Source organism: Erpetoichthys calabaricus, chromosome 2 (genome assembly GCF_900747795.2).
Source record: "Erpetoichthys calabaricus chromosome 2, fErpCal1.3, whole genome shotgun sequence".
In the NCBI taxonomy this organism is placed as follows: domain Eukaryota; kingdom Metazoa; phylum Chordata; class Cladistia; order Polypteriformes; family Polypteridae; genus Erpetoichthys; species Erpetoichthys calabaricus.
This window is the reverse complement of record NC_041395.2, coordinates 261,433,283-261,460,083: the sequence shown is the minus strand read 5'-3', so window position 1 is coordinate 261,460,083 and position 26,801 is coordinate 261,433,283. Positions and strand designations below refer to the sequence as shown.

General features: G+C 39.6%; 1 protein-coding gene across 2 annotated transcripts in view; it reads right to left on the bottom strand.

Moving 5' to 3' along the window:
* LOC114646987 (lysosomal acid lipase/cholesteryl ester hydrolase-like) overlaps positions 1-8,527 on the bottom strand; it is a 31,932-nt gene extending 23,405 nt beyond the window's left edge. The window contains exons 1-2 of one of the 2 annotated variants that reach the window (XM_051923145.1): positions 8,301-8,527; positions 3,970-4,086 (exon numbers count right to left, since the gene is read on the bottom strand). In XM_051923145.1, coding sequence (XP_051779105.1) covers positions 3,970-4,083 — 114 coding nt within the window. In that variant the 5' untranslated portion in view covers positions 4,084-4,086; positions 8,301-8,527. Of the gene's footprint in view, positions 1-3,969; positions 4,087-4,702; positions 5,173-8,300 lie in introns of those variants that run through there. The other variant, XM_028795435.2, reaches the window with a different exon arrangement.
* Positions 8,528-26,801: the final 18,274 nt, after the last annotated feature.

The following is a 26,801-nucleotide window of genomic DNA, read 5'->3' as shown; positions in this document are numbered from 1 at the left end:
TGGCAGAGACAAACAGCTCAAACTCTACAAAATGATGCATGTTAAATATTGTGAGCAGATTTGCAGCTTTCAAAATTGTAACAATACATGAAGTTGTACTTCCATATTTACTTTATAGTACTGTCATTAACTGTATATTGGCTGTCTTTAACACAAATAATGAAAAGTGTCAGTACTGTAAACATAATAAAGTGAAGAAATTACATGCTAAACTGATTGAGGCATTTTTACATGTTTCTTTGAAAATGGTAATTGTAAAATCCATACATTTCATGAGATCTCAACAACTACACCCATCCACCCATTTTCTAACTTGTCATAGAGAGGCAGCATTCATCCTGGTAGTACAGGGTGCAAGAGAGGACCAAACACCGGGTGGAAGTTCCAGTTCATCACAGGACATACACACATACCCACAGTCACTGATACTAGACCAGTTCCTAATTAAATGAACATGGTATAACATTTGTCAGATGCACCAAATTTAATCTGCCAAAGTAAAATTCAATAGTGTGGAGAAGTATAGAATATGTTAATATTGTTCCTGTAAGGCTTAAATAAGTACTGAAGACCTAAGACATTTTAATGTTGATTTCTGATATAGCGTGAAGGGAAAAATGTGCATTTTAAATTCACTTATTCCAATTTATGGTATAAGAGGTCACTACAATTATCAATGATCAACTCTCCATCACAACAATCATCCTAACAAACCAAACACTATCTGGCAGAAAACTATGGAATATGTTAGTATTGCCCCTCCTTTAACCATCACCTTATCGTGGTGGAGGGGTTTGCGTGTCCCAATGATCCTAGGAGCTCTGTTGTCCGGGGCTTTATGCCCCTGGTAGGGCCACCCAAGGCAAACTGGTCCTAGGTGAGGGATGAGACAAAGAGCGGTTAAACAAACCTCCTATGAAGAAAAAAATTTTGGACGGCGTTTTCCCTTGCCCGGACGCGGGTCACCGGGGCCCCACTCTGGAGCCAGGCCTGGAGGTGGGGCTCGATGGCAAGCGCCTGGTGGCCGGGCCTGCACCCATGGGGCTCGGCCGGGCACAGCCCGAAGAGGCAACGTGGGTCCCCCTTCCCATGGGCTCACCACCTATGGGAGGGGCCAAGGAGGTCGGGTGCAGTGTGAGTTGGAAGGGCGTGATTGGGAGGAATGGCCCCCCCGATCTGAACCCGAGCGGTGTTTTGTTATTGGACTTCTGTGCTCGTCACGGATTGTCCATAATGAACACCATGTTCAAGCATAGGGGTGTTCATATGTGCACTTGGCACCAGGACACCCTAGGCCTCAGTTCGATGATCGACTTTGTGGTCGTGTCGTCGGACTTGCAGCCACATGTCTTGGACACTCGGGTGAAGAGAGGGGCGGAGCTGTCAACTGATCACCACCTGGTGGTGAGTTGGCTTCGATGGTGGGGGAGGATGCCGGTCAGGCGTGGTAGGCCCAAACGTGTTGTGAGGGTCTGCTGGGAACGTCTGGCAGAGCCCCCTGTCAGAAGTAGCTTCAACTCCCACCTCCGGCAGAACTTCGACCACATCCCGAGGGAGGTGGGGGACATTGAGTCCGAATGGGCCATGTTCCGTGCCTCTATTGTTGAGGCAGCTGACCGGAGCTGTGGCCGTAAGGTGGTCGGTGCCTGTCGTGGCGGCAATCCCCGAACCCGCTGGTGGACACCGGTGGTGAAGGATTCCGTCAAGCTGAAGAAGGAGTCCTACAGGACCCTTTTGTCCTGTGGGACCCCGGAGGCAGCTGATAGGTACCGGCAGGCCAAGCGGAATGCGGCTTTGGTGGTTGCTGAGGCAAAAACTCGGGCGTGGGAGGAGTTTGGGGAGGCCATGGAGAATGACTTTCGGATGGCTTCGAGGAGATTCTGGTCCACCATCCGGCGTCTCAGGAAGGGGAAGCAGTGCAGTGTCAACACTGTATATGGTGGGGATGGTGCGCTGCTGACCTCGACTCGGGACGTTGTGGGTCGGTGGGGGGAATACTTCGAAGACCTCCTCAATCCCATTAACATGCCTTCCAATGAGGAAGCAGAGCCTGGGGACTCAGAGGTGGGCTCCCCCATCTCTGGGACTGAGGTCACCGAGGTGGTCAAAAAACTCCTTAGTGGCAGGGCCCTGGGGGTGGATGAGATACGCCCGGAGTTCCTCAAGGCTCTGGATGTTGTAGGACTGTCTTGGCTGACACGCCTCTGCAACATCGCATGGACATCAGGGACAGTGCCTCTGGATTGGCAGACCGGGGTGGTGGTCCCCCTCTTTAAGAAGGGGGATCGGAGGGTGTGTTCCAACTACAGAGGGATCACACTCCTCAGCCTCCCTGGAAAAGTCTATTCAGGGGTCCTGGAGAGGAGGGTCCGTCGGATAGTCGAGCCTCGGATTCAGGAGGAACAGTGTGGTTTTCGTCCTGGTCGCGGAACAGTGGACCAGCTCTATACCCTTAGCAGGGTCCTGGAGGGTGCATGGGAGTTTGCCTAACCAGTCTACATGTGTTTTGTGGACTTAGAAAAGGCATTCGACCGTGTCCCTCGGGGAATCCTGTGGGGGGTACTCCGAGAGTATGGGGTACCGGCCCCCCTGATAAGGGCTGTTCAGTCCCTGTACGATCGGTGCCAGAGCTTGGTCCGCATTGCCGGCAGTAAGTCGAACCCGTTTCCAGTGAGAGTTGGACTCCGCCAGGGCTGCCCTTTGTCACCGATTCTGTTCATAACTTTTATGGACAGAATTTCTAGGCGCAGCCAGGGTGTTGAGGGGGTCCGGTTTGGTGGGCTCAGGATTGGGTCACTGCTTTTTGCAGATGATGTTGTCCTGTTTGCTTCATCAGGCCGTGATCTTCAGCTCTCTCTGGATCGGTTCGCAGCCGAGTGTGAAGCGGCTGGGATGAGAATCAGCACCTCCAAATCCGAGACCATGGTCCTCAGCCGGAAAAGGGTGGAGTGCCCTCTCAGGGTTGGTAGCGAGATCCTGCCCCAAGTGGAGGAGTTCAAGTATCTCGGGGTCTTGTTCACGAGTGAGGGAAGAATGGAGCGTGAGATCGACAGGCGGATCGGTGCGGCATCCGCAGTAATGCGGGCATTGCATCGGTCTGTCGTGGTGAAAAAGGAGCTGAGCCGCAAGGCGAAGCTCTCAATTTACCAGTCGATCTATGTTCCTACCCTCACCTATGGTCATGAGCTATGGGTAGTGACCGAAAGAACGAGATCGCGAATACAATGAGTTTCCTCCGCAGGGTGTCTGGGCTTTCCCTTAAAGATAGGGTGAGAAGCTCAGTCATCCGGGAGGGGCTCAGAGTAGAGCCGCTGCTCCTCCGCATCGAGAGGAGTCAGATGAGGTGGCTCGGGCATCTGATCAGGATGCCTCCTGGACACCTCCCTGGTGAGGTGTTCCGGGCACGTCCAACCGGGAGGAGGCCCCGGGGAAGACCCAGGACACGCTGGAGGGACTATGTCTCTCGACTGGCCTGGGAACGCCTTGGGATTCTCCCGGAAGAGCTAGAAGAAGTGGCCGGGGAGAGGGAAGTCTGGGCATCTCTGCTCAAGCTGCTGCCCCCGCGACCCGACCTCGGATAAGCGGGAGACAATGGATGGATGGATGTTAGTATTGTTCTAATCAGTCTCAATGCATTATAGAAAAGCTAGGCCTTTCAGAACAGAAAATTCAAACACAATGTGTAGCTACAGTATGTTATACCACAAAAAAAGGTTAGATACCTGGGAAAACCATGAAGGAATATAAATAAAAGTATAGATGTTAGAACATTTCTCTTAGACTTTTCAAGAAATGAAGGCCTGGAGGTATTTAAGACATCAGTGAAATTCAAAGATCTATGAATAAGTATTCATTTTTTTCCTACAATTTATTACCTATATTTAGAAAGGAAGGATGGGATCAGGTAAAGCTGTAAAATGAGCCAATAAGCAAAGCAGAAGAAGAGGGGAAGCTTGTGGTTCTACTTACAATGTTCATGTTCACTTCAGGATCCATAAACCTTTTTGGTAGTCTTAAAGATAATGTGCATTGTACTATTCCCAAGATGATAAGCACCAGAACAGGGAGGCAGAGCAGTGTCATAGTCTATAAAAGAATAACATTTTTAAATACAGAGTAAAAATGGAAGTTCAAAGTGGAAAACATTTCACTTACTATTTATGTGTCATTGAAAGTGAGTTTTGTATGACAAAAAACTAATGAGGCAATATCCTAAAATAGTTGTCTCTTTGTACATTAGAAAGTGGAATCCCAACACTAACCATACAGAAATACTAAAGTTCTTTTAAATAAACCAGATATACAGATTGCTACCTTGATTAGGTCTGTAATAGCTTTATAATTTTGCAATTATGTATATATGCATTTTGATGAGACTAAAACCAAAACCGGCAACAAATAAGAAAATAACAAAGATTTTACATAAATTACACATCATAAATCTGTCTATGAACATTTCATTAAAGTATAATAAAAATTTGTATTATGACATTTAGAAATGTATCTTGTACATTTAGATTAATGAAGATTTTAAAAATTTGCCACATTGAATGAAGTCCAATAGGCTTCTAGTTCGAAGTATCACTTGTTTACATATTCTACAATTCAGTATACTGCATTACTTTTCCTAGTGTTTCTAATGTATTGTATGCCTTCATCGCTCTAGTTTTATCAGACTCAGGATAATTAGTAAATACAATACCTCTTTTGTTGGATCAATTAGGCCCTGATAGTGTTCTAAAAGAAGAGCAAGGTTATATATAACTGGTTATGACACAGTGCATTACGATCTGCCCTTCTATTTATATGCCTCCCCTTTAATAAACAATACACTAAGTACTTGTTCCGGATGTAATCTGCAAAAGCTAACTATTAATATATAAAATCTTATGGTCTGCAGACACATGATTGTGAATTTCACTTCTAAATTTAGTACAGTTCCTTCCACATTTATGTTTCTGAAAGTAATACAGAGTTCACACATGAATATTAAAGATTGAGAAAGCCTACCAAAATGGCACTGGGGTCTTTTGGCATCAAGGATGGTTCCATTTGCTGCAATTGTGACCCGCTGGGCTGGCTACTTTGAGTAACTGTTTAAAACTGATCCTCTATAGGATTTTGGACATCTCTGGGTCCATGCTTCTTGAGGCTGATCCACCAATTAGCTGTGAACCACACAATCTCACTGAGATTGCACAGGTGGCGAAGCAACTGAGGGTAGGGAAGGCTGCAGGGATCTGTGGTATCTGGGATTAACTTCTTCAGGCTGGTAATAAGGTTGTTTTCCTTGCATTGCAAGCAATCTTTGTCTCCATTTGGGAGACATTCTAGCTGACTAGAAAATAGGACTTGTGCCAGGTAAGGTCCTTGCTAGGGTCATCCTCATTAGGATCCATGGTCACTTGCTCACCTACCAGCAATTGGAGCAGTCTGGTTTTACACCTAAGAAGTCTACCATTGACCGCATCCTGGCACTGAGGTCTCTCATGTTCGCAAACATGAATATCAGCAGAGTTTCTTTGCAGCCTTTGTTGATTTTCGTAAAGCATTCAACTCAGCTGATTGAACTGCCCTGTGGGACAACCTGAGACCTTGTGGAATCTCCCCAAAGTTGCTGGATATCATGGCCGGCCTATACACTGGTACAGTGAGTACTTTGCAGAGTGGAGACAGAACCTCAGCGTTTTTCCCAGTTGATTCTGGGGTTCGTCAGGGGTGTGTTCTTGCTCCTATTCTGTTCAATGCTTGCATGGATTTGGTGGTGGGCAGGGTCGTGGGTCCAGTGATCTGGAACATCTTTTGGTGAAGACAGATTCACTGATCTTGACATTGCCGACTATGCTGTGATCTTCATGGATCAGGGTTCTCGAGAGACTGAGCGAGGAGTGTCTGGGCTTGCAAGTGCCCTGGATAAAAACCAAGATCCAGGCCTTTACTGAGCTTTTGGAAAAGCCATCGGCAATGTCTCTGTCTGAGGAGAGAGTGTCAAACTTGTCAAGAGGTTTACTTACCTTGGCAGCGACATTCATGTCAATTGCGTCTCTTTTCAGTCAGTAGACGGAGTATGGGGGGGTCATGATGTCACTGGAAAGGTGTGTGTGGCGCTCCCGATATCTTTGCAAAAGGACGAAGGTCCATATCTTTAGAGTCCTGGTGCTTCCTGTTTTGATATGGGGTTGCAAAGCATGGACGTTATCCAGTGACCTGAGACAAAGACTGGACCCCTTTGGTACTGTGTCTCTTCAGAGAATCCTTGGTTTCTGCTGGTTTGACTTTGTGTTGAATGAGCGGTTGCTCATGGAGTCCCCACTGAGGCACATTACTTGCATTGTGAGGGAGCATCAGTTATGGCTCTACGGCCATGTGGCATGATTCCCAGATTCACAGGACCATCATTGTTGAGGACCTGAGCAGCAGGACCAGGCCAAGGGGACACCCAAATAACACCTGGCTGTAGCAGATAGATGGTCATTTCTAGGGGGTCAGACTGGACCGTGTGTCTGCCTGGGAGTTTACCAACCAGGATCCTTAGTTGTTTTGTCGTATGGTGGATGTGGCAAGATATTGTACTAAAGCTTACTCCCCAACCTGACATAACCTGACCTAATGATTCCTAATCTGATTTCACAATATGAGGATATTGTTATGTATGTAAGGAACCATAACTGTTTAGAAAATCCTGCTTTCCAGAGTTACATATACAGTGTACATTGCAGAACAAAAATAATTATCATTGGGCTCCTGTTATGGTCATAGTCTGATGTTAAACTGTACTTTGTGCTATACTATCCCTTATAGTAGACAGCATGATACTCTGTCTTTATGACTAGCTGAATGTTTCTATGATTAGGCTTTATAAAGCAAGTCCACCTCCACCCCAAATCCACTTTCCATACAAGGGCCCACATTAGGGGCTGTTGACATTGGCACAATCCTGAACTCGATTAAAAGATTAAGTGGACTGAAAAATGGATTAATGGACAGATGGAAGAATAATGGTCCTCATCTCAAACACTGACAATTTGACTTTATCTCTTATTTATAGGTATTTTCCCATTCTCAGCAATCAAAAGTGACACATTTTAGGACTTTGGCTTTTAAGAATTAACAGCATTTTGTAAACTACTAGTTTTGATTTAGAACAATCAATTTTGTAATAATATTTCATTATCATTTCTTCAGAGAGTTAAACAAGGGAACACTGAATGATATAACCCTTAATATACTCAATAAATACCTGTACAAGAGTAAAGTTTTGAAGGAATACTCCGCCCAAACATATTTTTTTATATGTTACTTACTTGTAGTTTGTCGTAATGGCAGAGAAAAATTTTTTATCTCATGTTTGTTGCAGAATGGTAATAAAAAGTGTATGATTTAATACAAGATGACCAATGATGTACAACGTCAAACAATGTGAAAAACATCTTTTGAAAATTTTTTTTAAAAGTTTCACGACTCATGTCGCATAATCCAATTGTTGTATACTCAAAATGTACAAAACACATTCATTTTTTTCTAAAATATTGTTAAATAGATAATTTCAGAAAATTTAGCAGACATCCTGAACAGGAAGCACCATGCCTTTTCGAAATGAAGATCTGTCCCTCCCTATCATTTACTGGTCAAGAGTCTTAGCGTCAGTTCAGAAAGATAATCTCATGTGGACTTGCATTTCCTGTTTATGATGGGTGTTGATGATAAACTCCATACTTGCTGGATCCCTGGCATTATTTCTGATGTGTATTTAAGTCATTGCTTTATAAACGACATGCATTTCTAGAGGGAAAATGTACACTGAAATGAAAAAATAATATTTGTTTTAATTTTAATAAAATTAATTATCCATCCATCTATTTTAAAACCCAGTTATTTCATGCCAGGAAATTTGGAAACTATCCCAACAGCAATTGGCTCATGTTAACTTGGATAGGGTACCAGTTCTTCATAGACTGCTCTGTTTCTCACAGTTCATTCACAGGGATATTGTGTGTCTTTTTGTGGTGGGGTCCTAGGGTGACCGTATTCCCATGTATACTCTTTATTATGTAGACCTTAAAAATGCTGCAAATCCCATCCTCTTTCCACACTGTCAGGATTAACTGCTGCTGTAGTTTAATACTTCCACCTTACTTTTTCATCTGTTACCCATTGCAATTAGACAGAGCACCAGAATAGGCAGGAGAAAATGTTACTACTTTTTCATGTATTATGAATAGTTAAGTTTAACCTTCAAACATTATAACTAGTGCCAAAAACAAAAAGCAAATAAAATTCAGCTTTACAAACCATACAACCTGATTGTGCTACTGTAGATGTTTGGTTTCAGCTCATCTTTGGTGTGCCCTCTTCTTACTAGTTCATCATCTGCATGGGGCTTGGTAGCATATCCTTTCTGAATAGGACCACCAGGAGAGGTGGTCTTCTCAGGATGGAATGTGGCAGAGAAACACCAGAAACCTTCAGCCTCCTCTAATTATGGCTCATTATCCCCTGACACATCAGTGAAACAGCTCAAATACAACAACCCCCTCTATTTCAGCTTTGTCAGCAAAGAATGCACAAATGTAGTTTCAATCAAACAAAAAGTAAAGGATATAGTTGTAATGAAGTTTTTAAGTATCCCAGGTGGCACTCTTCTTATTAATGAAACTCTGGGTGCAGCAAAAACTGACTTATCTAGCTTCCTTGTACTTCAAAATTACATAGTTCGACTCCTGCTTGTTTAAACATTTCTTGCACTTTAAAATTAGATAGTTAGACACTAGTTTAAACATTAGTATTCATATTGTTGAATTAAAAAATACTATCAACCTGTATGGTAGATATTTTCCTCTGTTACACTGGATTTTCAAGGATGGACATGTGTGTACGCACAATACAAGTGTATCCCTCAGCATTTTTGAAGTGCAAGAAATATACAAGAAAGTGCATATTGCAGAGGCTGAAGCAAATGGAACTTCCTCCTACACAACCACTGGTTAGCACTGCTGTACAACATACCCAACGCCAATAAGAGGTTGTACTAATCATACAGGTGTAAGATAACAGTCATAAGAGCAATCCCAATACACAGCACTGAATATACAGTACTGTTCAGGTCAAAAGAACAGCATAAAATGAAACAAAATTAAAAAATAAGCATCGGCATAACAACTCAAGATATTGTTATGATTTAGCTTTCAGCATGTGGTTTATGTTTTCCAGTATCTCCCTTCAACTCCCATTATTTCTTTGGTAGCCTGATGAACTCACAGAGATGAGTCCATTTTCAAACCTAAGGCCTTCTGTACATTAGCAACATGTCCATCTTTGATGTTTCTTTACAGCTATTCAAAATTTAAGTAATTTCACTTTAAATATCAAGCTACTATATTTTAAATTTACTCTTGGTATACACTAACATTACCAAATGTACACCCATGATTGACATTTAAATTTATAGAATTTGTATATAAATACTGGTTTTAGGTATTTATACATTCCATACACCTTGCATTACTTATTATACCAGTATAGGAATTTAACACAATTTACACGTTTAGAGATTTCTTTAGAGTTCCTTAAAATCCTTTTCCTGTCAGAGAAAAGTTATGCTGAGATAATCAATAGTTAAATTTACAGCTAAAGTTATTTATGTTTTATTATGCATTTTGAAGTGTATACAGGACACTAGTAATATGTCCATTTTAGGCCGTATTCAGTCATCTGGAATCACAACTGCCCACCATTAAGTCATGCATCACCCCTCCTACGGCCTCAGTACCAAGTGAGTCAGGCATTATTCACTCATCTTTCTTTATTCAAACTCTCCCTTCAGTCTGTCATCTAGTACTATGTTTCATTTTCATGTGTAACAGCTAAATGATGTTGAGAAGATTCAGAAACTTTTAGAAGTAATTTATCCTTATTTTTTCATGTAATTATCACTGTTGAATGAGGCTGTCAGAAAATGTTATTATTTTATTGATTACACAAATGATTCTGCCTTGAGCTCTGAGCCCAACATTAGATTGAGTTAGTCCATGACAGGCGGTCACTTGATAAATTACCTTCAAGTTAAATAGAGAAAGAGAAAAAAAAATGTCCTTCCATCATTTTCCATTCAAAAACTCTTTTTCTGCTGAACAAAGCCATAGGGATCAGTTGATTAACCCAACAGCAATAAATACAAAGAAAGAGAGGGTTCACATCAGCCCATTGTATTTTTTTTTACTTTTATTGAATTTATTTAAAACATGTAACATTCCATACAATCGAGTCAAACTTAACAGAGCTAAATTCAATTCAACCCCCACCCATAAGAAAGAGAGAAAGGCCAACAGCCAGAGTAAAACCTTTGAGAGTAGTATAGAAGGAAAGGAGTCTTTCTCCTCAATACAAGTGCTTAATAGAAAATATTATTGATTAGGTCCAGCTAGGTTTTAAAAAAGTTTTGAACAGATCCTCTAAGAGAGAATTTGATTTTTGGTATATAACGTCAGTTACCCACTGAATTAACAGAGGTGGGTTAGAATTATTCCAGTATGAGCAAGATACGTTTTCATGCTAATAGTGAAGTAAAGGCAATTACAGTTTGTTTGTCCTTCTCCATTTTAAGCCCATCTGGGAGTGCACCAAACACAGCTATTAATGGATTAAAAATGAGGAATGTTTCATGAATTTGCGTGTCATCCTTGCGCAAACAGCGGAACAATGTGTAAACATCACATTGGCATTCTCACACCACGATTTTAGAACAATACTACTGTATTTTAATGCTTATATAATATAATATTCTCAAACCACCTTTTGAGTCCAATTCAGGTTTATGGGCTGTGCCTATCCTGGGAGAATTGGGTGCAAGGCAAGAACCAGCCCTGGACAGGGTGGTAGAGAAAATCTCTCACAGACGTGGGAGAAAGTGCAAACTCCCCATTAATCATATTGAGCCATGGAATTTGAATCCACGACATAGGATGCATGAGGCAATGACACAAACCACTCTTTCTTTAAGATTCCATATTTTAAAAATAGGAAAACAAAACTGTCACTTAAGAAACATAACTCTCCCTCACTAAATAAACCCCTTCATCAACTTTTCAAAAATAAAACTTGATAAGTGACTGACAGGTTTTCCAGTGTTTTAGCTCAGATAGAGTTAAAGGAGAGAGGTTCAGATTCTAACCCTCATTCTGTTGGCTGTATATTCCTTAAATAGGCAGAAGGTTTAATTTCCTGAACCTTCTGGCAAGTGTTCGATAGCAGGACTCTTTGTCAGGACTCTTTCCCTCTTTTTAGATAACGTTGTAATCAGAGTCACCTTGAATTAACTGACCGTTTCACGATTAGTGTGCATTCATTAAACGATCTCAAGCACATTTAACAAAGATGTATAGAAATATAGTATGTCACAGAAGTATGTCACTTTATTCTCATCAGAAAAACGAGAGGTGATGTTTTCTAAATTTCATGTTCACACTTAGAATTTGAGTTTTAATTAATATAGGCTAGACAGTGTAAGCCAGTGATGAGCTGTGGAAGGAACAGTACTATGTGCTCTGTTCAAGACTGTCACAACAATTTAAAAAAAAGAAAGCAGATCTTATACTTAAAGTAGCAGTGCTTCCACCACATGAAATTATGCCAATCAGATTATGGTTGCAGAGCACCTTTTAATCTCTATTTATAACCGTTACATGAGGAAAGTCGAGCCTTTGGCTGTAGTCCCTGAAATAAGGCATACATGTGCTCATTCCACTTCATGTGAGAAAAGCCAACAGTGGACCACCCCTTCCTGGAAAAGAGTACTGGGTATGTTTCAAAGAACATAGTCCTAGTGTGAAAGAGAAAAAGTATGTAGAGACATGTTTTTTTCAGTAGTTTGCTAGTCTCCTGCTGTTTGGCAATAACTGGACTACACAGTGGTTAGTTTGCAGCTTCAGATAAGAGTTCATATTATGCTGTGTGTGCAGTTTGCCCTGCATTTCAATGTCCTTTCTCACCCGAAAGCCATTTGATTTTAAATTATACTGTATGTGTTGTTGTTTCAGTTTAGGTACTGTAGCTCATAGCCAATTTATTTTCCCAGAAAGTGGGTGGGTGCAAGGCTCACAGTTTACATAATATTTACATCTGTACTGATGTATTTTGGCAGATGATTGTGCTAGGATGGATCAGAATGACAGACCAGGCGCCAAAATGTGTTGATGCTGGGACTCAATGTGAAAACTGATAGCAGGTGGGTTGCACTAAAACACACACACACAGATGCACAATTTTCATAATGTAGATACATTTTGCTGTGAGTTTTTTTTTTTCATTTTACTGCAGTTACCTATATTTTAAAGACAGATGTAAAAATCTAAATTGTAACTTTCCACAAAATTACAGCAGTGAATAAGTACACAATACAGAGTGATTCTAGCTGTGAACATATTTCTATGCATTTTTTACAACAAGGGAAATACCAGTAATATAATTTCAGTACATTTGTGTATGTCATCCTGTAACATGTATGGTCTCAGCCAATATGTGGAATTGTGCTGCTGTAGTAGCAGCACCTTTACCGTTTTGTTTGTGTCAAACAAGTAATTCTAGCAATATCATGCAGGCGTTTCCTGAAAAGGTCAGGCATAAGGTGACTTACATAAGTAAGAGAGTTGTGTGTCAATAAAACATGCAGGTCATTTCCTAACAAGATAACATTGAATACATGTTTGCTTGACTTTGGTTTTAGGGAAAAAATATAAAAAGAATGAGATTCGCAGAAACGAGGAAGAGAGAAGAAGTCTTTGTCCTTGAAAGAAGGCATGAAATTTCTTATACATTTACAAAGACTTGCAAAGAATAAAAGTTAAAACTAATTACAGGGTGGTAAACATTTAATCTGACAATTGTTAGTGCTCATTATTTGTCTTGGTATAGTGTAATCTGAGGAGACATCTTATGGCAATAAAGCAGTTTTTAAAGCTTCATTGTTTGGCACTTTAGAGTCTGGTGTAAATAAGGTATTGGGTTTAAGATTTAGCACAAATGTTTCCATAGGAGAGCTTGGATACGAAGTGTGAGTTGACAGGTTACTGCAGTTGCAGCTTGGAGAAGGATAAGAGAAAGAAACAGGAACCTTATCTCAGATTCTGTCAGCTCCACATTTCTCAGATGCTTCAGGTTAACTTCATCCATCCATCCATTTTCCAACCCGCTGAATCCAAACACAGGGTCACGGGGGTCTGCTGGAGCCAATCACAGCCAACCTGGGGCACAAGGCAGGAACCAATCCCAGGCAGGGTGCCAACCCACTGCAGGACACACACAAACACAACAAGCACACACTAGGGCCAATTTAGAATCGCCAATCCACCTAACCAGCATGTCTTTGGACTGTGGGAGGAAACCGGAGTGCCCGGAGGAATCCCACGCAGACACGGGGAGAACATGCAAACTCCATGCAGGGAGGACCCGGGAAGCGAACCTGGGTCTCCTAACTGCGAGGCAGCAGCGCTACCGTGCTGCCCTCAGGTTAACTTCCCAGGTGTAAATTTATTAATTTAGAAAATTGTATAAGATTGTAAACAACTTTAAAGGGCTTCCCCAAGTTTGGCTATGTGCCATTCCAAAGAATTGTCAGGCTTGAACAATAATCAGCTGCCCCATTTGGCATTAGATTGGCACAGTACCTCACTCTAGTGGCGTAACTAGCTTGCTGAAAACACCTGTGCAGTGCTCTGAGGTTGGCCCCTCCTGTCTAGCATAACTCCTAGTAATATATTTGCAAGTAGATCCTAGGGGCCAGCTGGGCAGTGGAGTCCATGCCCGTGTCACTATCAGATCACACACTGGTGACAAACAAACCAGTTCTCTAAATGGAATTTATAATAACTTTTTAAATTGCTTTATTACAGCCACTGTAAATTAGAAAAAATAAAATAGATTGTGGGAATGGAATCTGGGAGGTGTGGGTAGTAGTACTAGTACATACATCTATGTAAAATGTGGAACCGATTATTTTTCCAAGACAACTTTGTGAAAGAAGATGATTAAAATATAATGTAAGCTACAAAGTAGAAACTGTTCTGTGCTATAAAATGAAGCAATTTCAATTTGTAACAAATTTACAACGACAACACCGGCTGACATGATACTACTACAAAATTTACCTGTTTTACACAAGTTCTGAGAAAATGGACATCATAAAGTGGTCACGCTCACAAATTCTCACAGTAGTGACACTAACGCACAGTAAGCCATACTAAGGTACATAATAAAACAGATTACAAATATGTCAAACTATTAAAGCTTACCAAAATGGAACTGACTGACAAGTCAAAAATCATATTACTTCTAATATCACTAGTACCTTAAAATACTCGCTTGTGTGCCTTCCGTTGCATAAAAGTCTCAACAATGTTTGACACGTCAAATTGTCTGGCGTGCTCGTTTTCGATTGAGAGTATAGCCAAGTCACTAAGTCTGTCTGGAGACATGGTGCTTCAGATTGTAATTTTTGATGTGTTTTAACTTGAAGAACGATCGTTCACAACGCAGCAACAGCCACTGGTATGGTTAGCAGTCGACTTGGTTGACAGGATGGATTGAAAACATGCATGAAATGACAACAATTGAGTGCAAAATGGCAGTGAAATGTCATTGCTATAGCATTCATAACAAAAAGATCGGCAGCAGCATATTATTCGTCGTCAGCCATCAAGGTTAGAGTTGATGGTAACAAGACATAGAACATTGAAGCCACTGCATCGAGACTGTGAAACCGCTGTTTTAGTTAAGTTATTGAAAATTTTTTTAAAAGCTATATGGCCCCGAGTGGGCCCCACAAGCTCGTGGGTGTTGTGCTTTGCACAATCTGCACAATCATTGCTATGTCAGTGCCTCGCTGCTTCTTTCTGTTAGGTTGGTTTTTGTGTCTTTTATTTATTTTCTGCTAAATATCTATTTTCCTTTAATCTGATCTATTTTTTTTTAGTTTGGTGTTCAATTGTACCTTAATTTTGTATGAGTAATTTATGTTAAATTTGTTTTGTTTTAGTGTAATGTTTTGAAATCCTGGATTGCCATTTTGTTTTATCATAGATACAGACATTTTCTTGTCCCATTACTACTGTGCAATGATTGGTTGCTAGAGGACATGTCCCAGAAGACATGGCCCAGCAACAGTATTTGTAAAATCATCCATGATTGCGGATACTTTTGCAGCCTTTTTTTGCTTGTTCTTCACATAGAAGTCCAGTTCACTAATATCACAATCTGTTTTTTACTTAGCTTCAGCAATTTGACTTTGACAAACATTACAATACACTTCCTGTTGTCTATCTCCTAATCCATCTCTCTCCTCTGTTCTCTGGAGTTGCGCATTTTTTGTGATTCCTTTGTTCAGTATTTTACTTTGCTCCCTTGCTTATGTTTTGTTTTCATTTTGTTTGTATTTTTATTTTACCCTGAATCTCTTAACCTTTGTGTTCCTTGTTTATGTGTCTGTCTTCTGAGAGAGTTCACATCCACATGTGCTGTTACTATTTAGAAAACATTTTGCTACAGTTTCTTCGCATTACTTCATATACTGTAATCATGTTCCTTGGCTCTCTTTTGTTCTTCCCTTTTGTTGAGTGAGTTTATTGGCCTTGTGACCCTGAATGTTTTGAATTCTTTAGGTATAGACTTGTTGTTAGGATTTTAAATTCCTGTGTTTCAGATATTTGTCTTCAGTGTTAATTCAATTAATCATAGGGATATAAGAGATATAAAGAAAGAAATGAGGGGTCTAAATGAGAAAAATGACAAACAGCTTCAGGATATAAAAGACCCAGAGATAAATTTAAGTACTAAGTTTACTTCAACCTTTACAAAAAAGCTACAAAAAATTGAAGAAAAAATACAGGAATATATGAGTTAAGTTAGAGAGTAAAATCAAAGAGTTCTTGCTGCTCAGCTTGAAGATGCTATGCAAACATTTACGACTCGTACTAAAATAATAGTTGAACAATCTGCTTCCGCCACGGATGAAAAAGCAATGGCACCAAAATCAAAATGCAAAGTGCTCGCTGACAAACAGGCTGAGTTGGAAGTAACTATAGAAGGAAAAACATCAGAATTGAAGGTCTTCTTGAAAAACAAGAAAGTCAAAACCCAGTGAACTTCATAGCTGAACTATTCTCTAAAATAACTGAAGAAGACTTTAAATCAGAAATCGAAATCTCAGCAGCCTACTGTATACATGGTTCAAATTCCTCCAAACCAAAAAGCCTAATTTTCAGTTTTGACAAACTACAGGCCAAAGAAAACTTGATGTATCTTCTTAGATTGAAAGAGATTATATTTGAAAATAACCACATTTGTATTTTCCCAGATTTCGCCCCTGCAACAGGCAATTTATTTATTTATTTAATTATTCATTCATTCATACCTAAGCATTAAAATATCACAATGTCACAAAAGAATTACTAATTCAAAAAAAGTGTTAGATCATTGTGGCAACTATACATTTTCAGTAATAAATGCATGAGTTGTCGTTCAGTGGTTTTAGTAGTGTACCACTGGTATGGCTAGGATATTTGTACCCTTATAAATTGCATAGTTTTTTTTTGCAGGTACAGATATTGTATCCATACTGGGGTACAGGTTGTCATGCAGGGTACAGTCCCATTTTTACTTTTCTCATATACAAAGTATACAGAAAGTATTGTAATTGTCAAAAAATTCAATGTCAGGATTTTGATGAATCTCGACGTTTTAGACTTCCATGACATTCTCATATATGACGTATAGGAAAAGTATTGGTCTGTCTGTGCGTGTGTGTGTATGTAAACACGATAACTTAAGTATGGTTTTACTTAGGTCAACCAAATTTTGCATACAATTATTAGGTACAAAACAAAAATTTCTATCACCTTTTGGGCTATTTCTGCTAACCAGAAGTGGTACTTTACCTTTTATTCATGCTGCTGCAGAGTCCAATTTATTCAGCTTTACTTTTATAATAATTGTTCAATATATTATTAATTTGATTTGATTTGTTGTTGATGTTTCGCTAATGTACATAATATAAAAAAATAATCATTGTCTTGCAGTTTACTCCTCATATATCCTTCTCCATATCTGAGTCTAGGTGAGACCACTCCCAATTTTCTTTCTGAAAGTGCACAGTGCATGAAAGGAGAAATGCTGGTCAAGGGTTTAAGTCAATTCAGTGGATACAGGCAACTAGAAAAAGGGGAACCTTCTCTGTTTAGCTCACCTAGAAGAGGGAAGGCAGGAAATGTGAAATTGCAGGCCATCTTCAAATACCCTTGGAGGACCACAAACACAAGAGACTGATTACACTTGCATTGACAGCGATATTAGAATACAGTTAATATCCAACTTGCCTTGTATTTGCCAAGCAATGATGAAAATCTCATCAACTAGGCGTTAATCTGTTTTGTATAAATGCATAGCTATTATTGATTGACTTAACAATGACCAATATGATTGTTGGTTTCAAGCTTTGGTCAAAAATGTAAATACAATACCACACAAGCTCATAAGTATGGCAGTATGCAGAAGAAGATTCTATGGTCTGATGAGACCACAATTGAGTTTTCCAGAACACATTTTTAAGTTACACAGCTGAGCTAAGGGTGCTGCCTTCTGCACTCAGCACTGACCATCACATTAGTAAGTTAAGTTGAAAATGTGTGCTTTGGACACTCCAGTCAGTACCCCTGATAATACTGCTTAAGTTTTGAAGCTAATGATCAAAAATGTCCCCTTTCTCTGTTCCTCTTTCTAACTGCTTATTCATGCTTAATATGCTTATCATGGGGGCATAATGATTTTAAGAGCCTGCATGATCACATTAACCCTGCAAACAGATGAATTTGGGTCTTCAGTAACTGCTATTTCTGATACACAAACACATGCAGCTAATTCTTATAAGAAGTATTTTGCTTTTCAAAAGTTACTCAGAAGTAATGTAAGCTGTATCTTGAAAACACTTCTGCATTTTAAAATCACACAATCGCTGACATCACGCTGGAAACTGAACTGGAGGGCTGAATTGGGAAAGCACAAAGTATAATTAAACAAAACTTTTTCCGCACATTCACTCAGATTACAAATTATACTTTATAATGTCCATCTTAGCTTGCACTATAAATCCATTGGTAAATGTATAGTTTCTATTTAATGCTCAAAATGGACATGGTTTTAGAGGTCATTTACTGCACACCAAAAGCAGATTCTGGGCTAATATTTGTCCATATGTAATTTTCAAATCTATTTGATCCAATGCACAGTTTTGAGGGGTAGGAGACAACATTCAGTGTATGGACAGTAATCAACCCTGGATGGGGCAAAATCTCACCAGAGAGTCCACCCTCACAGACCCACACCGGGCCAAGTAACTTAACTTACATATGGGAAGAAAACTGGAGTAACCAAAAAAAACACAAAGATGTGAGTCAAACATGCTCACACAATTCAGACAACAAACCAAACCCAGGCCTCTGGAGATGAGACATTCTCAAATCCTTCAAATTGAAGGAACAGGCAAACAAGAGGGCTCATTTGTGTTTCTGTTCATTAAAACAATGTTATGTGCAGTACTTTAATGCACTGTTGTTTCACATAGTGCTGGAGAGTGGTGATGCATGTTGGTTGAACATGCAAGTAAGATTTTTACTGTTCTCTGTGCACTTCAAATTACACACATTAAACACAATTACCACAGGGATGGATCATGTCGAGACTGATGCATGACACTATAAGCTGATCTAACAAAGGAATGTAACAATGTTCCTCAAACATACAGGAAATATTTTATTCTTCTGGTCCTAGTGATAACTGATTTTGTAATCTTGTCCTGTAATACTTGTTCCCAAACAGTCCCCTACACTGATGTTTATTCCAATACGTTGACCTCTTTTGTAAGTCGCTTGGGATAAAAGCATCTGCTAGGAAAGGAAATGTAAATATAATTTGTATATTATTATATTATATTATATTATATTATATTATATTATATTATATTATATTATATTATATTATATTATATTGTGTTCTTGTATGACATATTTTGCACTGGTAGTTTTTCTTCTGTTTTAGGTAATGTTGATTTCCTTCAAAGAATATTTTCACCTAGGGATTGTAAATAAACAGCATATATGGTTAACATATGGGCAGTATGGTGGCACAGTAGTAGCACTGATGCCTCACAACAAGGAGACTGGGGTTCACATCCTGAGTTCTCCTTTGCTTGCAGTTTGCATGCTCTCCCCATGCCCATGTGGGTTTCCTTCAGATGCTTTGGCTTCCTCCCCCAGTCCAAAGGCATTAGGCAAGGTGGACTAATGTTACTAAACTGTCATCACTCAACAATGGACTGACTTCCTGTCCAGTAAGTGATCCTGCCTTACAATGATCAGTGATTGCTGGGATGGGCTCCAGGTGCCCTGAAACCCTGCCCTGAATAAGTAAATGGACAGATCACATATGCTTTCATCAGTTTAATCTACCAAAGGTCCCAACCCCTATATTGTGTGAGTGGTTTACAATTGTCAGAAAACTGAATGTGATTGTTTAGTTTTCCTAAACTTAAGGTGTCCCTTAGTGTTTTCCATTAATTATATTTAAAGTCAGACAGTTTTTTTTTTCAGTCTCCAACACACTGCATAACTGCAGGTGGCCAAATAGCTTTTTATCCATTTGTCATGTGCACATTTATTTTGCTTGTATCAATGAACTTGTAATACCTCAAAGTTATAATGTCAAAAGCCTAATTGGGCAGAAATGTTTAAGAAAACTAAAATGGTTATCACTGGGCAAAATAAGGGTTAATGATCAAAATGTAAAATATTTAAAGAGAAGGAAAAGATTTCCAGCTGCTAAGTAAAGAGCTGCACCTAATGGAAAATAAAATACACCCACACTATTTTTCACACCGTTCTATCACTTGCATGACTGCTTAATAATTAAAATATTTCCTGTAGGTTTGAGGAACACTGTTACAGTTCCTTTTTGGTCAAGCTTTCATGTCATTAAAAATATTGCATGGCAGCACATATGTCAAAAAAGTAATCCTTGGGGTCACTATAGGGTTTTTTCTGGATGCCCCTGTCCCCCTGTATACTATTTATTAGCTGTAATATTCTTGTTAGTTAATGGAAACAGGGAGAGCTCCCACATTAACACATTTTCTGGCATGCAGTATAGTGGATGAAAATATTCAGGATTGTGTAAGCTATAGTGGGATAAAGTTGATGTCACACACATTGAAAATTTGGAAAAGGGTTATAGAGTGGAGGCTCAGGGAAGAGACCACCATAGAGGAGGAGTTTGATTTTATGCCTGGGAGAGGAGCATCTGATACAGCTCAAAGAGAAGCATCAAGAAAAGCAGCAAGATTTGCATATTGTGATTATTGATTTGGAGAAGGCCTATAATACAGTGGCACATCAAGAGGTCTGGGGTTGCATGATAGAGAGAGAGAGAGAGACATACCAGAGAAGTATATGAGGATTGTCCAGGATATGTATAAAGGAGTAATGACTTGCTTTAATGGCAGCGTTGGGGTAACAGACAATATTCCAGTTAAAGTGAGTCTGCACCAGGGATCTTCTTTAAGTCCTGACATCTTTGATCTGGTTATGGATGTATTGAGTGACAGAATAAAAGACCAGTCCCCCTGGTGCATGCCTTTTGCTGATGACATTGTGTTGTGTAGCACCAGAAAAGAGGAAATGGAGAGAAAGTTAGAAGAATGGAGAAGGGTTTTGGAAGTTAGAGGGTGAAAGATAAATTGGAAGAAGACAGAATATATGAGGTTTAATAATGGTGAAGATTCAGAAGTCAGCCTGCAGTGAGCTGCAGTGAGCTATTGAAAACACTGGATAAATTTAAATATCTAGGATCAGTAGTAGCCCGAGATGGAAAACTATATATTGAAAGGAGCAATTGGAAGAAGGTATCAGGAGTATTGTGTGATCAAAGAATTAAAATGAAGTTTAAAGGTAAGGTTTTTAAAGCAGTGGTAAGACCAGCAATGATGTTTGGAGCTGAGACACGGGCAGTAAAGGGAGTGCAGGAGAAGAAGTTGTATGTGGCAAAAATGAGAATGTTGAGACAGATGTATGTGGTTACAAAAAAGGACCACATAAGGCAGAATAAGAAATGAGACGAATCAGAGGTATAACAAAAGTGGGAGAGACTCATATCTAAGAAAGTACAGGAAAGTAGGTTGAAGTGGTATGGACATGTGACAAGGAGAGATAATAAACAAGAGTGCAAAAGAGTGATGGGAATGGGAGTTATCAAGTTATCAAGCACATCGACCCTGCCCTTCAGACAGCAGCTCACACTTAGACCAGTAAAAGGCTCCAAACAACCTAACAGGTATTTCTTTGGGATGTGGGGAGAAACAAGAAAAAGCCTGAAGAGCAATAGCTAGAATATTCAAAGTCCACCCATGCTCAAACTTAGCTGGCAATCAAACACCAGGTTCCTGAAGTTGTGAAAATTGCAAATATATACACTTTTTAAAGTATTTTTTAAACTGCCAACTCCAAATTTTCTCAAAGTGAGTGGACTGCTCTTCCATTCAGGGCTTGTTTATTGACTTTCACATAAAGATGGTGGCACTGGAGCTGGCCCATAGATGTCCACACATAGAAGCCACATTCACTTCAGCCAGGCACATCGGCAGAGCTGCCATTTTGGAGCGGTTGACTTTTAATTTAAAGGTTTCATCAGTTATTACCTATGATATTGACAGAATGCCTCAAAACTTGTGCAAGTTTTGTTCACAGGAGAGGAGAAGCCTGCAGACAAGAAAGGGAAAGATAACTTCACAACTGAGTGCTCTTTTATGTGTGTTTTAATTTTATTACTAGTATTCCCTAGTTAGCTCTGTTGAGCTAAAATTAAAAATGTTGGAATTTTGATTTGTGTAAATGTATTCATGCCAAAATATTTGTTAAATATTGATTGTTTATTGTGTACAGAGTCTGCCATGTGTCTTCAGAGATGTTGTGAGCTTTGTGACACAGGCTGTCTCTCTGCCACTCTTCCATAAACCTGCAACTAGTGAAGCACCGAGCAAGTCTCTCCAATCTCCATCACTGTAGCTTGCAACTCCTTTAGAGTTCTGATAGGTTTCTTGGTGGCTCCACAAATCTTCTTCTTGCACAGTCAGCCTACAGATTTAGAGCTATGCCATATTCTTTTCATTTCTTGCTAATTGATTTAACTCCAGGGCTCCAAGGGATATTTTGTGACATTGCTATTTTCTTGTGTCCATTGCCTGACTTGTGCCATTCAATTGTCTTTTCACAGGAGTTGCCTGGAGTGTTCTTTTGTCTTCATTGTGTAGGTTGGGCCACCATATGGACTCACCAGAAGTCAGCCCTTCCAGATGCAGGTGCATTTATACTATAAACATCTGAAACTTCTTGACTACAGATGGGTGGTCTTCATTGAACTGATTATATAACTTCTAAAACCAAACAGCAGCACCAGGGATGATTCAGGTGTGCAATATTAAACGGGTGGATATTTATGTATTTAATTATTGTGAGTCTTATATCTATAATTAATTTAGACCACTTTGCAGAGATCTTTTTTGACATTAAAGAATATTTTTCTGTTGATCAGTGTCAAACAAGCCACATTAAACCCACTATCATTCATTCAATGTTGTATAACAATAAATTGTGGAAACTTCCAAACAAGAAAGTACTTTTTATAGGCACTATAAAGCACTAACAGGGTTACACATAAAAGTTTACAACTTATATCATCTACAACATGAGCTTTGGCAAATTTTTATACATTAAACTGTTATCTAACAGGGAATATGCACTAAAATATTGAGATTATCTGCAAGAAGATGTTCATTGTCAAGTGTTACAGTAAACAGTAGTTGTTTAAATTTTTAGGCCATCTTTTTATCATTATTACAATATAATTTAATAATTTTACTAGATCTTACATGTGCATTTAATCTTATTTAGTTAATGTCCTCAAGATATTTGAATGTTTATATGGACTGGTGCCTTGTCTAGGACCGTTTCCTGTTTTTTGTCCAGAACTGCCTTGAATTGGATTGATTTTACATTATTGAAAACATTTTCAATTAAAAATAACAGGTACATAATATGTATACCCATGAAGTTTATATTGATACATGATTACATTTTACACTCACAATTTAAACACATAATTATAAAATTTTTACTTTCAGGTTCTTCTTCTTCCTCTTCTTTCGGCTGCTCCCGTTAGGGGTTGCCACAGCAGATCATCTTCTTCCATATCTTTCTGTCCTCTACATCTTGTTCTGTTACACCCATCACCTGCATGTCCTCTCTCACCACATCCATAAACCTTCGCTTAGGCCTTCCTCTTTTTCTCTTGCCTGGCAGCTCTATCCTTAGCATCCTTCTCCCAGTATACCCAGCATCTCTCATCTGCACATGTACAAACCAACGCAATCTCGCCTCTCTGACTTTGTCTCCCAACCGTCCAACCTGAGCTGACCCTCTAATGTACTCATTTCTAATCCTGTCCATCCTCGTCACACCCAATACAAATCTTAGCATCTTTAACTGTGCTACCTCCAGCTCTGTCTTCTTTCTGGTCAGTGCCACCGTCTCCAACCCATATAACATAGCTGGTCTCACTACCGTCCTGTAGACCTTCCCTTTCACTCTTGCTGATACCTGTCTGTCACAAATCACTCCTGACACTCTTCTCCAACCATTCCACCCTGCCTGCACTCTCTTTTTCACCTCTCTTCCACAATCCCCAGTATTTAAGACTTTTACTTTCAGGTTACATGTTTAAAATATTTGAATTACAAAATCTGACAGAAACCTTCAAATCCAAAATATTGTTGTTTTTTTTTATTTGCCCTATTGTAATTCATTCAAATATTTTTGAATATTGTGATGTTTTGCTAGCTACTCATATAGAGATTCACAAGCTCAATTATAGCTTTACAAAGAAAATTTCTCACTGTTTCAAATGGTCCATTGAAACCCCAAACAGCCTTTACCATTTTCAAATGAATATATTCCACAGTTTCTCTTTTATTCCAAGAGTAGCTCTCAATTTCTGTTAAAGCCTACACAAATATTGGAGCTGCAGTTGTTGTGTGATGTTCATCTGATACCCTGAAAGAGCGATTCCTAAGTCCTGGAGGACCCCTGTGGCTGCAGGCTTTTATCCCAACCAATTTCACATTCAGTGCATCATTCTTACTTTTAAGTGATCTCACTGTTTAGTTAGCTGGCCTTTTCATTCGGTTACTGGAAAAAAATCTGAAATTTTAAATGCTTATATTTCTTTAACCACTTTCATTTTAATTCCCCTGTTTCTATAGAGTTTACTCCTTTAATTATATCTAAATGCTAACAATGTTTAATTCTATAGGGGGATAATTCCTCCGGAGCCATGGCCACTTGTATGTTCTTCTCTAAGAAACGTCTCTTAAGGAGCAGACAAGTAAAATGGATGTGAAACAATCGCACCCTTTAGCATTTAATGTTGTTTTCAACTGTGAAAGGGTTATGGTGCAAGAAACCCTAACAGAATTGACTGATGTTAAGAGTGATGTTTCACAGTGCTTGGGCTACCGCCATTTTTAATGTATATCAATGATTTGGATAGAAATATAAGTAACAAACTGGTTAAGGTTGCAGATGATACCAAGATAAGTGGATTGGCAAGTAATCTTGAAACTGCTGAATCATTCATTGCAAAGGGACTTGAACAGCGTACAGGAATTGGCAGATTTGTGGCAGATGAAAATTAATGTAAGTAAATATAAAGAGTAGCACGTAGGAAATAAAAATGCCAGGTTTGAATACACAATGGGAGGTCTGAAAATCGAGAGTATGCCTTATAAGAAGGATTTAGGAGTCATAGCGGACTCCACGCTATCAACTTCCAGACATTGTTCAGAAGAGTTAAGAAGGCAAACAGAATGTTAGGTTATATAGCACAATGTGTGGAGTACAAGTCCAAGGAGGTTATGCTCAAGCTTTATAATGCACTGATGAGGCCTCATCTTCAGTACTGTGTGCAGTTTTGGTCTCCAGGCTACAAAAAGAACATTCTAGAAAAAGTCCAAGGAAGAGTGACATGGCTTATTACAGGGGTACAGGGGATGAAGACTAAAAGAGTTGAGCCTTTTCAGTTTAAGCAAAAGAAGAGTAAGAGGAGACATGACTGAAGTGTTTAAAATTATGAAGGGAATTAATACAGTGGATCAAGACTGTCATTTTAAAATGAGTTCATCAAGAACACGGGGACACAGTTGGAACTTGTGAAGGGTAAATTTCACACAAACATTAGGAAGTTTTTCTTTACACCGAGAACCCTAGACACTTGGAATAAGCTACCAAGTAGTGTGGTAGACAGTAAGACTTTAGGGACTTTCAAAACTCGATTTGATGTTATTTTAGAAGAATTACAGTAAGTAGAAAGGGCTGGTGAGCTTTGTTGGGCTAAATGACATGTTCTCTGTCTGGATTGTTCTAATGTTCTGTGTCGGCATGGCTCACTGCTAATCAGCAGCATTTGAACACAATAAGGAGAGCAAAAAGGATCCACTAAAAAGTAAATAGCAAAAGAAATATAAGCAGACTCTCAAACATATATACTTCAATGGAGACATCCTTTTTTAAATTGCCAACAACATCATAATTCAGCAGTCCCACAATTTAATGAACCTGTGTATTTTTCCTGCCAGAAATTCTTTGAGGCTGTCATAAACTCTTTTTCTATGGCATCAACAAACTACACCCCCACAAAAGCCTTCTGTTTATCCATTGCGACAGTTGCCTTTTTTTATCTGGTCGTTTCCACTCAGTCAGATCTTGATACATTCCTGCTAAAATGGCAGCTTCACATACTGCTGAAGGTTGCCACCAAACAGATGGCTATAGAGGCTTCTGTTGCTTCCATCACTGAAAAGCATCCATTCAGACTTGTCTCATAAGGGGATATCATTGAAAGGTGTAAGGACAGCTTTGATGAGCTCCCTTGATGAACTCTTAAACCCAGTGGGCATGCCCTTCTAGTAGGAGGCCTTACCAGAAGCATTAGGTGACCCATCTTTGTGGTTGTCCGTTTTTAATTCCAAGAGGACCTTGTTTCATGTGCATGTTTAATCATTGAACAAAGATTGACGGTAAGGAAGACAGAAGATTCTGTTACAGTCAACCCAGGGTTTCTCCCCAGGCAACTGTTTAAAATGCATTGTTTTGCCTTCAATGTGTTCTTTTCATTATTGTTTTCCATTATTTTTGTGCTTTTTATTCATTGTTTGTCCAATTATACGTGTTCATTCTTTTCTATTTAGTTATTATGCATTTTCTAGGAGAGTTTTCTAATTTTACTTGTGCTTTGTGGGTGGTTCCCCAAGAGGCGGGGCCACCTGTCCATCTCTGTTGAGAGACAACTCACAGTGCTATAAAGGCTTATGGGAAATGCGGTCCCTTACTGTTCATTGAATGTGCATGGCAGTTTTGTACGTTCTGTTTTTGATTATTGTTTCCTTTGTGGACATGTTGGACCCGGACACAGATAGGCCGACACAGAAAGTCTTCAACAACACACGTTTATTACAACCCGCACCCCCAAGACAATATACAATGCACAATCACCTAGACATAGTCTCTTAGGACTCCTCTCTGCTTCTTCGGCCGCCTCCAACTCCTCACTGGCAAGCTCCGTCCTTCTCCCACCAAACTCCGGCTCCCTGATTGGAGTGAGGCAGCCCCTTTTATTCAGTCCCTGGATGTATTGCAGGTGGCCCCTGATTAACATCC